Genomic DNA, 17297 nt, shown 5'->3' on the forward strand with positions numbered 1-17297 from the left:
CTGCTTGTTTCAGTTAACATAGGAAGACCCACTGTTTTGTGTTTTGCTAAATGCACACAACTTTGATCAAACCATTTCTCTCCTTCGATATGCCCTCACCAATATGAAGATGCACAAATGAATGTGCTTCCTTTGTTTCTAGAGAACCATGAATTACCTACTTAAAGTGGAAACTGCAGAAGACTCTCTGATGTACACGGGGATGAGCCAATTTTTCAAGATTCATTTTTCCCATTTTACTGAGGGAAGGGATGTTATATATCCCATGAACTTTCACGATCACTTAATTTAGTTAGCTACAAGCCAATCTTATACAAAGAATCTTTTAAGTACCTTAGAAAAAAATATAGCACCTGTGTGAGGCTCTGTGGTGTGTTGCTCCTGTTCAGAAACAAAAAAGGCTTGGGAAAGTAAGTCACCAACCTTTGACAAGAATCTCATCTATATCCACTTTTAATCAAAACTCTGAAAGGGGTTTCATGCTGTGATGACAACAAATCTTAGTTTTCCTAACTCTCTCCCTTCTGAAAATCTCAAAATCCAACTTCTGCATCTGGAAATCCATTACCAAGCTACTGATGTGGAATAAATGGCAAAGCTGAGCTGATGTTAAATATAGTTAACATACTAGACAAAATACATTTCCATTCAGCAAAAAAAAAAAAAAAAACATAATTTCTGTTTCTTAGATTTACTAACTGAAGCTATTGTTTTCATAATGCATTAATAGCCCACAGAAGTTCAGTGGAAGGTGCTAGCATATGTTTAGTGGAGAAGTATGATACTCTATCTTTTACCAATTCTTTGATCTCTATATGCTTACAAAGCTATCAGGCAGCTCACAGTTTCTAAGCTGTCATGTTACCCTTACTAAAAATGTATCAGTAAATTACACCTGAGGTGTCAGAACCTAAAAAGTGGTCTGCTAATAGCATTGTAAAAATGAGCATATTTATCTATGTAAAATCATATGGAGCTGTAGAAATAAGTAAAATACAAGGCACAGTACTGTCTGCCCAGGTGTCACCTATGTTTCAGTAACATTTAAAATGTGTTTATTAAGGACAGATTAATTTGATTGCTGAATCAGACCAAACTTTTCAACATGTGAACTGTAATTTTAAGGACATAATAACTTCTCTGTAACATTATGCACAGGCTTGAATGCTTTGTTGAAGCAAAGCATAAGACAGCTTGTTAGGAAAAGTAGTAAAGAGGCAATCTGGAGACATGCTCAAATCAGCAGTCTGTAACAATCTTGGGAAGAGATACTAGCTCATCTGCTTCTACCTCTTTGTGCCACCAGCTGATCATGAATTTTGTTTTTTTCTTTCTATTTCCTTCCTTCTTTGTTAATTGCAGGATTTCCCCATGAAAACAGAAATGCATTTAAAGTCCATGTAATGTATTAAAAGTAAAATGCTCCTTCAGAACATTTCCATCATGAACATAATTCTTTAGATAATGTATTTAACTTTAGATGAAATGTTTATCAGAGTAGTATCAGAGAGGAAATATTAATTACAAAAATTAACTCAGAACTCAAGCAAAAAAACCCAAAGATCTGCTTTTTGTTAAAATATTTTAAAGCACAGCTGAATCTGGAAAATCGTTCATAAAAAAGGGTAACATTTTACTCAGCATAGCAGTTCTTTTTGGTTGCTCAGCGTAACTTCTCCTAATGCTACATATGCGAATAAACAGAATTTTTAAATTACCATTCCAGAAGAAACATATTCATAAGAAAGGAAACTACATTCTAGCATCAACAAAATATTAACTACCAAGCAGTTAAGAGACATTTTTCCTCAGTTACTCCACTGCAATCCTACTGAAGACAACAAGGGTATGTAGACAGAAAAAAAAAAAGAAACAAAAAACCATGATTACATGGTCATTATTGTGCATAAATCATACTATGATTGGCACAAAAACAACTTCACTATCGTATGCTAGATTTATTCTGAAGGCTAGCAAGCCCATTTTTGATTCAAATCAAAATTCAAGCAAGAAGGTATTGAAATAACTGCATACACTACTGAAGATGAAACTTTTCTAAATAATTATACATCCACAAACTTTTTCAGACAATTATTTACTGAATAACGCACAAAGGATATGAATTTCAAAAGCAAAAAACATCACTGTAGATATAAAATTCTGATTGAGAAATCTGCATTTTGTTCGTTCTAGACCATGTGGCCATTTGTATTTCAGAAAAGAGTACTATTACTTTCCATTTAGAGACAGCAGTTCCTTTAATCTGAGTATTTGGAAGAGCAATGCAAATATTAACAAGATGCACCTTCCAAGGACATGCCCCAGCTTCCCCTTAATCTCAGTGATATCTTGAAAAATTTGGCAGTTTGCCTAAGAACTTCAGCACATCCAGGAGATCAAGCCTTAGGCATCATGAAACTCTTGAGCTCATGACAGGGAATGATGTTCAGCTGGGACTGAAATAGTTCCTCAATCCTACAAATGCTTTGACGCTTCACAGTATTTCCACACTCCGCACTGGGATAAAACAAGGACAATATGAAGTTTTAGTTTGTAGGAAATGACTTAAAGAAAGAAAAGACACATCCCAGACACCACAGTGATGATTTAGACACTGGCTTTTTGCCAATCATTCTTTGTCAAGCCAAATGGAGACCTGAACCCTACGTACCACATTTTGTGAATTTCCTGCTGTTTCCACACTCACTTATGTTTATTTATTCTTCTTTCATTTTGACCAGAAATTAATTCTGAACCTAAATATTTTTCACCAAACTTCTGTGGATACACCCTTGAAACCAATATTAGGTCTGAACAGACATTTCCAAACAAACACTCAAAACCCAAAAAAATTGGAGGTAGAAACACACCCCCCACCAAACTCAGTGAAGTACATATGAAGACTTTATCCGTCACTGAAATATGAACATATTTATAGTATAAGATCTGACAATCCCCAGCCTTTTCCTGACCTGATATGATATTCATGTTGAAACTGCTCTTGTCCACATATGTGAAAATCTGTAAAACTGAACCTTAGTGGTCTTTTCCAAAACATGTATCCTCCTTAATTTTGGAAGTGGAAAGAATAATGCATTATACTAAAGAATGGAAGAAATTTGGAAATTGCAAAACAGCCACTATACTTGACGACCAGCGAAGTAAAACCCACACACATTCATACAAAAGGCAAGTGAGAAGACAGATATAAAAAATTCTTTTCATTCATAAGCCACAAAATCTAGTCAAGTTAGGTCCTGCATACCAATCATAGCAAGGATGAACATTCTTTGTCGCATTTTTAAAACCTGACTGAAAACCATGCTTTGAGAAGATAAGGTATAAGGTGGTTTTTTGGTTCTTCACTAGAAGGTACTTATATTCTGTAATTATAATAAAAATATAATTTATAATAGTTTTACTTCTATTCCATAATAGGCCATATAGCAAATAAAGGGTATTGTTTCTCAAACTAAATTTGAGAAAGAGAAAATCTAGAATCTCATTCCAGAATATATATTATAAAGAATAATATTTTAGTATTGATGTTTAAAAATATCATTTGTATAATACATAAAGCACAAAATATACAAACTGTTTTAGTTACATTACCTGGCTTGTGGCAAACCATAGCTGGTTCCTACTCCAACACGTGGTAAGCTGTACACAACTTTTTTCACTGTTGCTTGGTCAGGAAAATTAAACATAACAGAAGCTAAATAAAGAAGAGAAAATACAGACTAGTAAACCATCTGAAGAAGTCTGTTTCTCCACCTGCATATATTTTTACAATGATCTTTGATTTTTATTTGGGAAGAGAAGTCAAGTTCTACTTTCCTCCTCCTGGGAATCCAAGTTAGAACAGAACTTCCTGGCATATTTAATGCCTATGTATCATTAGCATTTTGTCACTATCTCTCCCATTTTGCAGAAGACCTGAGTGAGGCATCCTTCAGAGGCACTGAAGCTTACCATTAACCCATATAACCTCTTACCAGGCTGGGAAGCTGTTAAATAGCTGGCACTAAAACACACAGGACCAGAAATTGTCTAATTCCCTCTACAGCTGAAATTAAAACTTGTATCAGAGCTCCTCAGGGCAAAAGACTACAGACACACCTCACAACCACTCAACTCTGATTCAGAATAGCGCATACAGAAAACTGATTGGATCCATTTATTGATCTGGTCCTTTTTACTTCAACTCAGAAAATGGAGCAGACAGGTGAGATCATAGAAAAAGCAAATTTCCTGTCAAACATTTGAAGAATTTACCAATTGCAATGACCTGTTTTTATAAGCAAATATCTCTACTATGCAGAAAGCAGTGAGACTGACTTATGCAATTGATTTAAATATGAAATGCAATGAACACATGGAAGGTAGGCATTACTAAACAGACATGAGCACTTTATCAAAGGAATCACAGAATTTAAATTCTAGAATTAACAAGTAACACACAAAATAAGGACTAGCATATTTTTATGCAACAAAATAAACAAAAGCATACTTCTGTTTGCCATAAACACTTCCAAAGCTGTGTTCTGGAGAAGGTAGCGTCTTGAAAAAACAGCCCGAATCTCACTGAACATCCATTTTCCATGAAGGCCTTCTGTATAGGCAAGGACCTTAAAAAAAATCAAGGTAAGAGTTATTAGCAGGAGCTTTTCATTAAAGTATTGCATAAGAACATAGTAAATATCACCCATTAATGAAGTAAAGTTAATTGTATCTCTTTAACACCTAAAAACCATGACTTAAAACGTGAACATCAATTAAAAAAAAAAAATACAATGAAGTATAGCTGTTAGAAGAATATCATAAGTACTGTAACATGATACATGATATTTCTTGTAAGTCACATTAACTTATTTCCTCCAAACTCTACAAGCAAACAGAGGGTAATGGACACAGTTGCAATTATGCTTAGCCGTATATTCTTCCAACACTCCGCATGACACAGTTGTCAGGTATTGGGTAACAGATTTACTTCTGAGACTATCTTATGCAAAGTACAACCAAAATAATATACCTCCTTATTCACATCCACTTCAGGGTCATACTCCCTCCATTTCATTAATAAATATAGAAATTAGCTAGAAGAAGTACTACATGTAATATCCCAAACTATGAACAAAATTGTTAAATTTTTGCATTTTTAAATTAATATTTAAAAATATTAATATTTTAAAAGTAGCATTTATTTCCAATGTATCAATTTCTCAATTGAAGGTATAGTTTTAAGGCTAGATAGCAATACCTAAATTATTTTTTTCATTCTTCATTCATTGTTCTGGATGTTCAGGGAAAACAGACAAAAAAGACACAATTTAATTAGGTATCAGCTTTATTAACTTTTCTCATCTGTGAATTATCATCCCAGAAGTATCATGCATTGAAGAACTACCCTTTTCCAATGCTCTTCATCAGCTGGAAGGCTGTTTTCAGCTCTCTGCCTCTGCTCAGATGGGCTCTGTCCATAGCTGAGACCCTGACTTCATGTTAGAAGGAATCAGTTGTCTGGGACAGTTATCATCCCCTCACAATACCCAGCTGCGTTTCTCAGGCTCTGTAGACTGCATCTTCCCCTACGCTGCAGTTATTGAGAATGCTGTAGCTTCAGTAAAAAAATAACACAATGAAAACCTTTGCTAAAGGGAAATGCAAAAACAAGGTTTCAGATTGGAATGACTGAATTTCTCTGTTCTCTGTTAGGTACATAGAAACTGTTGGTACACCAGCTTGCAATGCTTTACTCACTCAGCTGGCGTCTTTACTTTCTGTTATCATGACCTCCTCCAACTTCTGAAAATGGAAATGTTAGGGAAACCATATGTTGCTGCTGTCAACAATCTTTCATGCTTGAGATAATGGAAATTATATTCACTCATTTTTTTCACTGATGTAGCTTCAATTTTGTGACGTCTTCATATATGAAAAAATTGATTAAAGTTTATACACTTGATGCTAAAAGAGCTCCACAGATTTTTGTTAATTTTTTCTCCATAACCTTTTTCTCATAACCATGATGAGTCTATTTCAGAGCTGAAAGTAACAGCAGTAATAGCAATATGCTTCAGCACACTTAAGAGGATTCAAATATTGCTTCTGTCCTTGATGGAAACTGGACAGAGGAACACACTGAGCCTAGCGTTCTGCCTATATGAGGAGAAGTTATAGACAAAACTTAGAGCAAAGCTGTGGCTGACAGCCCTGTTTTTTGCTCAACTCAGCTCTCCACACTAACTAAACACAGCCTTGAAGAAGGAAAGCAGGGTGATTTCTTTGGAGGTCCCCAGACACACGCAAGAGATTATATGCTCCCTCCATACAGTCACAAGCCAGCTGTGGAATTACTACCTCATATGCTTAAGTCTTGCAACGGTTAAAAATCTGCACCTGATCTTTGCTTTGAACCCTGTTGACTTCAGCTTCTAGCCACTAGATCTCATGACACCTTTGTCCGTGAGATTAGAAAGTCTTCTAGTATCAGATAGGGACAGATTTCCTTGTGTCAGTAATTACAGACTGTGATCTAGTTACTGCTTGGCTTTCTCTGTGATAAGATAAATAAACCAAATTTTCTTTCAATTTTTCATTGAGATCAGATGCTAGGATACAGCTGGTATTGTGTACGTGAAATTCAGATGGCTAAGAACAATGACCGAAGATTTCAGCACCCTCCTTCTTTGAATGCATTCTGGTGCTATCTGATACGTTATTTTTGTAAATACAAGGGTTCTTAAGATACACAGGGAAAATAGGGAAGAAAACACTCTAGTTAAAAACGCTAAAAGATGAAAACAGTCTCCGAGAGAGGAGTTTGAAATGTATATAGCTGCAACCAGATCTACAGCAGCCAGCAGATTTGCCAAAGAATTAGTTCCTTGACAAAACACCATGCTTCAGGAAGTCACTTTTTATTTCAAGTGTTTCTAGTTGTCCATTTTTTTTCCTAAAGAAAAATGTTTAATACTGACTATATCCTGTGTATTAACATCTTAGATGATTCACAGTAATAGTTTTACAATGTCTTAACGTATACCACAGCTTAGTTGTTATAGGTCAACACTAAAAGCCCATTGTATACTGACCATACACTGCTTTTTTCTTCCTTCTCTTTTTACTCAAATATAAACCAAGTGTAACTCCATAGAGGTACATACATCCTTTTATGACATGAATGACTTAAGAAAGCATGCCAGTAAAGCAGATAGATAGGAAATCAGAGGAAAGGAAGGAGTCTGTAATTCAATTACTGTCCAAAATTACACTCTTCTTAACTGTCTATTAGTCCTACAAATATCAGATTATCATGTTGATATCAAATCATCGTAATTATTTAAGTATTTCTGTTGTATTGTTTTCCTGTCCAAAATATACTACCCAATTTTGCCATCCTCCATGACATCTTAACTATTTTCAAGCATTCATTATTAGGTATCTACAGTTTATAACAGAAATTACTGACATAGCTGCAAGATTCTTTGTTTGTGTTGTAAAAGCCAAACCAAGTAATTTAAGTTTTCTGAATTTGAATCCTTTAAAACATTCATACTTTTTTCTTCCATGATGATTTTTAGCATTCACTTTCTCATATTACGTGAATGAATGCCTGCATGTATTGTATATTTCATTATTCATAAAAAACATGGAAATAACCACTTCATTCACCAAAAGACACTGAACTTATGCTACCTAGATATCTGAAGCCAAAATTACCACGTGCTCTATCCAGTATCTCACTGTTTGTAACCAAAGTCAGTGCTCAATATTTTGATAGCTTTATGATTTTTTTCCCTAAAAACACTCATGAAGACTTTTTGTTCTTAATGGCTAAAATTTCATCACAAAGCATGGAATTCTAGGTGTATCTTAAACAAGTTGGTTTTCATGAAATAAAAACCAACCAAAGTCTATATTTGACTGGGCACTCTTTTAATTTTTAATATCAACTGTGATTGTTTGGTTTAAAGTTCACTTCTCCTTACAAAACCCTTTCATTTACTCAGAAGTATGGCCATGTTTTAAAGATAGTAATGGGTCCACTGGGCAGATGACAGACCAAGAACAAAAATTTGCTAGGATGCACTGCAGTAAAATGTAGCTGTCACCCTAACAGGGAAACGAGAACTCTCTCTAAATCTCAGGATTCTGTAATATGAAAAAAACATATATTGGTGACACTTTGATTAGATTAGTAAGGCATCTTGAGATGTTCAGATTGAAAGATCTACAGAAGAGAAACAGAACCACTACTTAAGTGGTTTCCTTTTGCCTCAAATGTGAAGGCTCCATTTTAATTTTATTTCTGATACGATCAAGATACCTCCCTGTGGATTTCTTTTTTCAATTAAGAGTTAAGGAATTTTTAATCATAAACATACTTCAGTAATTATTCAGTTATTGATAATGTTTTAGTTGTTAATTAACTAATGGAATTTTGAGATACTGCATTAAGAAGACCAGAATTACTAGTTTCCATTTTGCTAGAATTTCTGATAGACTATAGGAAAAACACTTAGTGGTTCATAACGCTTTCTGGTATCTCATAGCACCAGACACAGCATGCAAAAAGATATTCTGGCTGTTTCCTTTTGATTATTTTTTCTGAAATAATCACAAAATCATGTGCTACAAAGAAATTGAGGAAAGCAGCCTGTACAAGTCCTGTCTATTCTCACACGCAAACTTTATGGTAAGTACGGTCATTTCTCCAGTGTGTTGCAAAAAATTGTTTCTTATTGCAAAGTATTTCCTTTTTTTCAACTAGCCCTTTGGGGTGATTCATTAATGCCTATGCATGTGAATTTAATCTACTGTTTTCAGTAGGAATTCATCAGTTGTATTTTGAAACAAGATTTCTGGTTCAGGGTATTTTAATTCTAACCTGATTCAACAAATAATGTATCAACTGATACTTGTAACATCTGTGAATCTTTGTTTAGTGCAAAATGTATATATCCATTAACATGCAATATAACTGGTTCTGTGGGTTTTTTTTTTTTTTTATTTTCAAAGCACTTATTTACTGATTTTGTTCATTATTATTTACCTTTTGTACTAATACTGTCAAGCGACAAGAGCAGTTAGGAACATGGTTGCCTTGTACTCATGTATTATATAATTGAGGGCTTTTTTTTATCCGCATTTCCACAGATACATTTCAAAGTTCCTACAGATTATTTTTTTTCAAAGTCTGAAAATGATCCTCAGTCATGCTTTCTGAAAATAAATAAATTTTAAAAATGGCCATTTCCTGAAATTAAACATATTTTTTTCTTGATCAGTAACCAAAAAAGCTTCCAAGAATACTGTAATTTTGGTACCAAGGACACTTTTTCATTCTATAAAGACAGTTTTATCCAGTGTTTAAGTGTATCTACTACTATTTTTAACCTAGACACTGCTATTCTAGTTAGTACATTAAAGAAAAGAACTTTGTCATGTCCTTAGTTTAGACATCAAAATTCCTTATATCTGTTAGACAGCTTTGTTACTCGGCAATGCAGGATAATTGTCTTTGCCATGTGTTACTTATTTCATTTTCTTTTTCCTGTAAATATGCAATAAACTTCTATGATTTACCCTTTTTCCTCCTTCTAAGTTTACTTTTTCTACTTCTTTAACTTTAATCTTTTACATTTCAAGAAGTATTCACTCTACATTTGAACAGACTTGACTAAGGTCTAGTGGGATGCTGTTGCATCCTGGTAGCCCAACCCAAAGCAACCTTTCATCTTTTTTTTTCATTCAAAGGTTTGGAGGCATACGCTTAAAGGCACTGTATTGTATATTCACAATCTGTTCCTCCAACAGTCTAATAACCATAACAAATTTTTCAGGTCTCTGTATTTTCCAGTGGTTTAAGTGTTCTGAATTATGTGTCCAGTTCTGCAACTTTCACCAAACTCTGCATGTGTTCCTCAACACTAACTACAACTATTTTATCTATGCACTAACTATATGCTGTGCCTTTCTGTCTTTTTTTTTTTTTTTTTTTTGTTAACTAAGCTTGCAAAGTTGTGTTTCTTCCAATACAAAATAAGCCCTTGTGGTCCACATATACAGTGGTACTTTAGTCTGAACAGGATTTTTGTTCGTATTTCATTCTTCATTCCCCATCACCAACTTCAGTTGGAAGACAGATTACGTGTGAGAGCCAAGTATGAGCCTATCTATCTTATGTGTCCCAACCTTGAATGAAAGAGAGGAAGAAGAAATCTTGATTCATTTCAGTTACACTACAGTTCCTACACCTATGTTATCAAAAAGAAGAAAAAGTAAAATAGCCCTGGTGTTCCAGGTTTCCAGGTCAGGAGCCTGCATATAGTTTCTCATGATAGACTTTTCCGTTACTGCAGTTAGTTGGCAAGGAGAGAAGAGAAACTCTCTGAAGCTCCCTCATCCATTCTTGTCAAAAGAATATTTCATATATATAAGGTTGAGAAAGTATTTTCTACAATAAAATTCTGCTGTAAACTTAAAAAAGAAGATATATTTTTGTTAGCCTGATACAACCCTCCTGAAAAATAGCCAAACGCAGTTGTGATGGGCATGAACTATGCAAAAGGTTCTGCTCGAGTCTTCTGCCTCCCTGTTGTCTGGTGGAAACTGTAGCTCCTGCTTTGGGTAGATAATGAGCTAAGAGGTCCATAATGAAAAAGCTAAATCTGTATTTGTGGTCACCTCAGCTTTTTTGTACATAAATAGGCAGGGGGAAAAAAAAAAAGCCAAGGAAGTGAAGAAAAAATTAATTATCATTGTGGGAAAAGCTACCATCCTTTATAGTTATATTTGAAACAGCAGGATATAGTATGTTTCAGTCACAAAGCAGCAGTTGATTTTGTATTAACCATTTCATGGTAATCATAAAATTCATGCTACTTATCTGGTACATAACCTACATCAGTGTCTTATGAGATGTTTTCAAATTTGCAGCCTCAGATACCTTGCCAATAAAACATTGAGTACTTCGCGAAAACAAATCACAGTGAACAGATATTTCATCAGAGAGCTGTCTAGAGCCAGCTACAGAAGAGTGCACATGCACCTGAGCCAGACAAACAGTAGGCATTCTTAAATTAGTTTAGCATCATGGTACGCTTTTAGAGGTTATAGAATCACAGATAGTTTGGGTTGGAAGGGACATTCAGAGGTCATCTAGCCCAACCCCCTTGCATTCAGCGGGGACATCTTCAACTAGATTTGGTTGCCCAGAACCACAAGAAACACCTGAAAATGATTATAGAAAATCATTCTCTCCTGACAGTGATCTGGATTTCCCTTTTTCATACATTCTCTAGCATCATCATTTGCTTCAAGGAAAATGTGAAATTCTGAATGCAGATCTTCATAGGTTAAAAAAAATGGCGCCTGTACACATACAGCAAACTTTCTTCTCCAGAACTATCTGACAACATGGAGCCCACTACAAGTATGTAGCAGACTGCATGATTGCTTCATATATTCTAAATACAGTCTGAAGTGAGAGACATTAATGGCATGGAACCAGACTCTTAGAATTTATGAAATACCATATTGAGTAAGCACTATATAATTTTAAAATGTTTGATGAAGTACTGAATATGATCAAATTTCAGATTTAGCAGAAAAAATATGCACACACTGTAACATGGGATATATCATGTCAAGATATGTAAATGTATAAAGGAAACATTTATTAAGAAATTTCAAAATCAGGTAACTTCAAAGAATGAAATACCTTGTACTTTCCTTTTCTGAAATGGGAAACTCATAATATAAATAAGAAGGACAGTTCAAATTAATTTAGTATCCTAACATTCATTGACTTCTAACTATTTTCTCTTTTTATATACTTTTAAGCCACCTTAAGAACATCCTCTCTTCCTCAATTCCCATAGTCACATAAGAATATACACTTTTAAAATCTCACCAAATACCATGTTATAATTTTTTCTTTGAAAACATTGGTTTAGTAAAATGTTCTCTATTTCTCCTTATGTTAAGACCTCCTTTTCCCTTACTTATAAAAAGCTTCTATCTAAAATGTTTCTTTATCCTTCAAGCACCCTTTGTGATGCTATGTTTTGCAGGATGAGCTGAACATTATATGCCATTATAATGTCTTCATTCACATCAGTTTTTAAAATCTTTTTTAGAACTTTTTTTTTTAAATAAATATTGGCACTCCTGCTTCATTTTTCTCCTCCTCTCAGGGATCTAAAAAATGCAGATATTATTTTTGTGGTTTTGGGCCTTACTTCCTTGCCAAATTTTCTCAGCTTATACTTCTACTTTCAATGTTTTTTTAAGCTTTCAAGAGGCCCCTTGTCTTGAAACATGAGGTTCTGTTCGCCCCAACCTTCTCTAAGTTTGATTTCTCTGATCAGCATAGAGCTTCAATATGCCCACAATGCCCACTCAGCTGACACTAACTGAAGCTTTTATTCCCACATTCATTTTCAGTCATCTGAAAAATTATTTGAAGTTGGCCCATTTTCAGGCCATTTTCCTCTTTGCATTGGTAAAATGGTTTCGCATGTTATGATTTTGTGTTTCAGAAAAGTAATGGAAATGATATGGGGATTTCTTGAGAAACAGCCACAGAAAGGTTATCAGAGTAAAAAAATCCACTCCTCAATATGGAAACACTGTTGCTAAATGTTAATGTCCAGCTCAAAATAATCCAAAAAGAGTATTTTACTTATTCTAAGTGCACTATTTCTAACTTTGCTTCTGTGAAACACGAACGCATAGTTTTAAACACAAGGATAAGGGGCTACTGAGATGGGTAAAATACTACCTCTGTGAAAATAGAATTCTTAATAATAATTTTTATCATTCATTTAATGAACATTACACATTTGTGTGCCTTTGTATGGTTTTCTTTCTATGCAATGTCTAAACAGACTGCCAGTTTAGGCAACTCCTGAAACACCAGCAACGAACTGAAGATTTTGGGAAGAACAGCATCAGGAAGGGATAGCAGATTTAGACATTACCACCTTAGAAAAGGTAAGCAGAGACCTTTTTTAGGGCCTACTTCCAAATTAAATTCCAACAATTACTGTTTTAATCAGAAGTTTCAGCTGATTTAAGGATTCTAAAAGCAGGAATAGAACTGATGGTGCCAGCTGGGCCATCAGTGGAAGTGAAGAAGCACAAGACAAATATATTTTAGTGCCATAGAAAGCCATACCAGAGCACTGCCCAACTCAAAACACAGAGGTTGAGGAATTTATTGGGGCAAAACCTGAAGTAGAGCAGCTCAATTAGTTCTAGTTAGCAACTGGATTGAAGTAGACTGTGCCTGTTACCTCACAAGATTTAAGATGATTTTGTGTTGACTTTGGCAACAATGGGATGTCAGACTCAAGTCTAGTAAAAAATCTTAACAGAACTGCTGTTTCTGTTCTCGTCCTTAGAGATTAATCCAAACAGGCAAATGGTAATCTCAGTATTTACACTAAGACTGCTCTGAGCAATTTCCCCCCAGCACCACATTCACTGAAATGCAATCAATTCTTTTCAACTAGAACTGCACAAATTACATTTTAAGTAGCATGGATAAGCCAAAAAAGACATAAAATTGATATGATCTGAGCAAAAATAGAGAATTTTTTTCAGGATAAAAAATGGAGAGCTTGTTTTTCTGTCAACTGCTTCATTCTGGACCTCCTTCGCAAAGAAAGGACTTGTAAAATTACAAATGCAGGGAGAAGACAGTGTTGATAAATGCTTGTAGCCTGATACCAAAGCTGGAAATTTATTCTTTAAATAGCTAAAATGCAGGATAATGCAATTTTATTAAACTTGAAATATCAGTGGATTTAACAGAATTAATGAAAGTTTCAGCTGGGAAAACTTACAGGACTAGATTCAAACACCAGACGAAAACGAACAAGTTCTCTGTTGCCTAAAGAAGAAGCTGGGGTAGGGACTCAGATTCAGTTCCCTTCTATCAAAGCTATGTGAATGCAAATGACACCCCCAACAGTGGTCTGCTCTACCTCACACCATGCTCTCTGTGAGCAGCTCACAGCTGGATGAGAGCTCCTCACTGGTCCAGGATGGACAGTGCATGAGTGAGCTGCATCAGCTGCATGCTGCCCTAGGAAAAGCTAAGCAGCTCCTGGCAAGCTCCTACACACAAATGACTGAATAAGCAACAGAAAGAGGAAGCTCCCTGACTACTGTCATGTTTCTGCAAGGATTACAAAGCAAGCACTGATCACTGGTCATAATTTACCAACACACAAGGTAGCCTGACTCCCAGGTTTCCAGGTGAGTGTGCTGATCATCCAGTTTTGGAAAGGAATAGAAGGAACTCATGTTCTTCTATGTTCTAAAATTTCAAACTGTGTTGTCTTCTGGTGTTTACTTCATCCTCACATGTATTAAGTTTTCCACTGCACTAAGGATAAGTGACTCAGTCGAGCTTTCAGACTCAGCAAAAGCAAAAAATATAGGAATAGTTTGAATATCCACATATGGTATCCACAACTATGCGATGTGTTCTTTCCCAAGTATAAAGAATAAAGCTGTCATAAAATCCTCGGGGTCTTTTGTTTGTTTGGTTAGTTGTTTGGCTGGTTTTCTTTTAGAATTTACATACCAATGTATTTAATCAAAAGTGAAATCCAATAAAAAGTGTTCGAAGACTCAAATGTACCCTGATCAAACCCTTAACATTATAACTGAAAGGACTGTAATTGGTCTTGAGAAATGTGTAAACATTAGGTTTGGTTAAACATTACCCACTTCCTATCTAATGACAGGTAGAAAGATAGGTTTATGTCCCTCCTTTTATAGATGTGAACTCAGTGTGCAAGTGTCTTAGATTTTAAGTTTCCTGTTTGATTTATTCAGTGCAGAATACACACGATCTAAGATCTATAACAGTAATTAGAAGATGGCATTTTTTCTACTACAGAGCTCATTTTTTTTTTACATTTTTGTTCTTAATATCTCCTCCTATATAAGGCTGATCATAAACCAGTAACACTTTCTTTTTAATTTCATATACAAAAGCTGTTTCATTAATCCCAACATTTGGGAATATAATTGGAGTAATATCTACTCCTCAAATTTTAGCAACAAAATTAAAATTTATTTTTATGAGCAAAAAGAAATATACGAATGAAGTGATAGATACACATCTGCAATATCTCCACCATCCTCAAAATATCTGTATTTGTTACAGACAAGCGTAATCCTCCAGAAATTCAAAATTTTACAACTGCTACACACTCTGCTGTGGCTAGAAGTACTGGTTCTGGAGCACTGTGATTCCTGGAAGTCAATTTGCTCAGTACTGGAATTCAGAGCAGATTCAGGGCTATTCTATGTTATGTCAGCTTCTAATGTCCCCAAAGAACAATTACACTGCCTGTGAATCATGGTGAACGTACATAAAAATTTCATCTTCTTAATATACTGTGATACCAACTGATTCATTATGATCACTTATGATGAGCTTCAGATGAGTTTCTTTTGCATTGCTGGAGAAGACAACAAAATATAGCCCTCAGAAAAACTTAAGCCACAGTTCCAGTAGCAACCAGAATTCTACTACGTTTTTTAATATTGTGTATGAAACATCATCACATATTACTAAGTGAATGCAAGGAAGAAATAGCAATGTTTCTTACAAGAATTTTAACTCGGAGTGCTTGCAAACTGCCTGCTACAACTAAAAAATAATTTAATTCGCTTGCATTTCATTACACTTATTTTGCTTCAGTATTACATGAAAAGTACCTATGCATTCTATACATGCTTTTAAGGAATACTTTTTTTGCAGATACAGTAATTAAGCACTGAAAAATAAATCTGCACAAATTATAAAAACTGCAGAAATTAACATGAAAACTGCATATAGAAACTTCATAAATGATTTTTATATTTATTCCAATAACTGAAGCCACATTTACACAATATTCTTAGTATGTGCATTCTGTATATTCTATATGTACTTTCATATAATTAACTACCAGTTTATTTAATTTGAACAATGTAAAGGTCAAAGCGATAGGTAAGTACAACTTTTTTGGGGGGGTCTAATCCTGTCAAAACAATGCTTATGAAAATTATGATGAATATTAATAGTCTACTCAGCTGGCTACCAAAAATCAATGCTGGGGCACACATATAGTTCTCTGATGTCTGCAATAGCTAGGGAAAGAAGTGCTATAGCAGATTTGATATACAGTTCCTTCTTCGGATTTCTAGCCAACTGGAATGTAAACCTGAATGTCATAAATTTGGGCATACTCACAGGCTTTCCTGTGGTGAGCTCTAGGTTCCCAGTATGAAATTACTGGAACACCTGTCAGCGTGTAGAGATACTTTGTGTGAATGTGCCTCTCTTTTTATCCACTACAAGCTGCTCCACAACAGAAGGCATTTAGATTTTATGGACTTCTGGGTACTATGAGACTATGAAAAAGTGTGCCAATCCCAGTCAGAGAGGATTCCCTCATATAGACTAAATTAATTTATTCTTAACATTAATTAAAAAAAAATTAATAAAATGGAATTTACCTCAAGCTTTACAAAGAGATTTGATATTTCCACTTTTTTTTTAAATAGATTGCAACAGCCAACTATTCAAATTCTCCTACTAATCTAGATTCTACTGTTCTTTTATGTGGGTAAGAGGATAATTGCTTTAGTAGACAATAAACCCTATTAGCTTGTATAGACAGATTATTGCCTGTACTGTGATTGGTTCTATTTCTGCTCCCATTAAGTCCAGGTCTGATGCATATCACATTCCTTCTAAAGAATACAAACATCCCCTAATACCCAATCTCTGATAGACTCAGTTTTGCAAGATGCATCTCTTCTTTGCAGCTGAGTATCTGAACTCCTACTGTTTGGAGCATTTGGAGCTGAAGCGGAGAGTACTGAGCATCCAGAAAGAGAGCTCAGCGTCTTGAAAATTTGCTTTTCTTTCATTGAAAGACAAGAAAGCCAAATAAAAAGGGGGAAAAAAAAAGGGGGGGGGGGAATAAAAAAAAAATACAAGCTGAGGATATTAATAATGTTAAAATGTGTCTTAGCTCTCTAATATGCAATGCTGTCCAATGTATATTGAAAAATTGGAAAATATACAATCATCCTCAGTTTTACTTAAGTATTATAAAGTTCTTTCATTTTAGAAGTTTTTTGTATATATAACTATTTCTGAAAGAAAATGCTACAAAAGGATTTTATATTTTAAATAAGTGATCATAAGAATTCAACGGCTCAATAGTTTACAATCATGTTCTAAGCTTCTCACTGTGCAAAACCAGAAAGAAGTCTTCTGT

At 34.7% G+C, this 17297-nt stretch overlaps 1 protein-coding gene across 3 annotated transcripts in view; it reads right to left on the reverse strand.

Annotated features, from left to right (window-relative positions):
* NBEA (neurobeachin) overlaps positions 1 to 17297 on the reverse strand; it is a 510937-nt gene that overhangs the window by 103325 nt on the left and 390315 nt on the right. For all 3 annotated transcript variants that reach the window (XM_065678397.1, XM_065678396.1, XM_065678395.1), the window contains 2 exons: positions 4511 to 4628; positions 3613 to 3715 (listed from right to left, as the gene is read on the reverse strand). In XM_065678397.1, coding sequence (XP_065534469.1) covers positions 3613 to 3715; positions 4511 to 4628 — 221 coding nt within the window. The remainder of the gene's footprint in view (positions 1 to 3612; positions 3716 to 4510; positions 4629 to 17297) is intronic.

Source organism: Lathamus discolor, chromosome 4 (genome assembly GCF_037157495.1).
Source record: "Lathamus discolor isolate bLatDis1 chromosome 4, bLatDis1.hap1, whole genome shotgun sequence".
NCBI classification, from domain to species: Eukaryota; Metazoa; Chordata; class Aves; order Psittaciformes; family Psittacidae; genus Lathamus; species Lathamus discolor.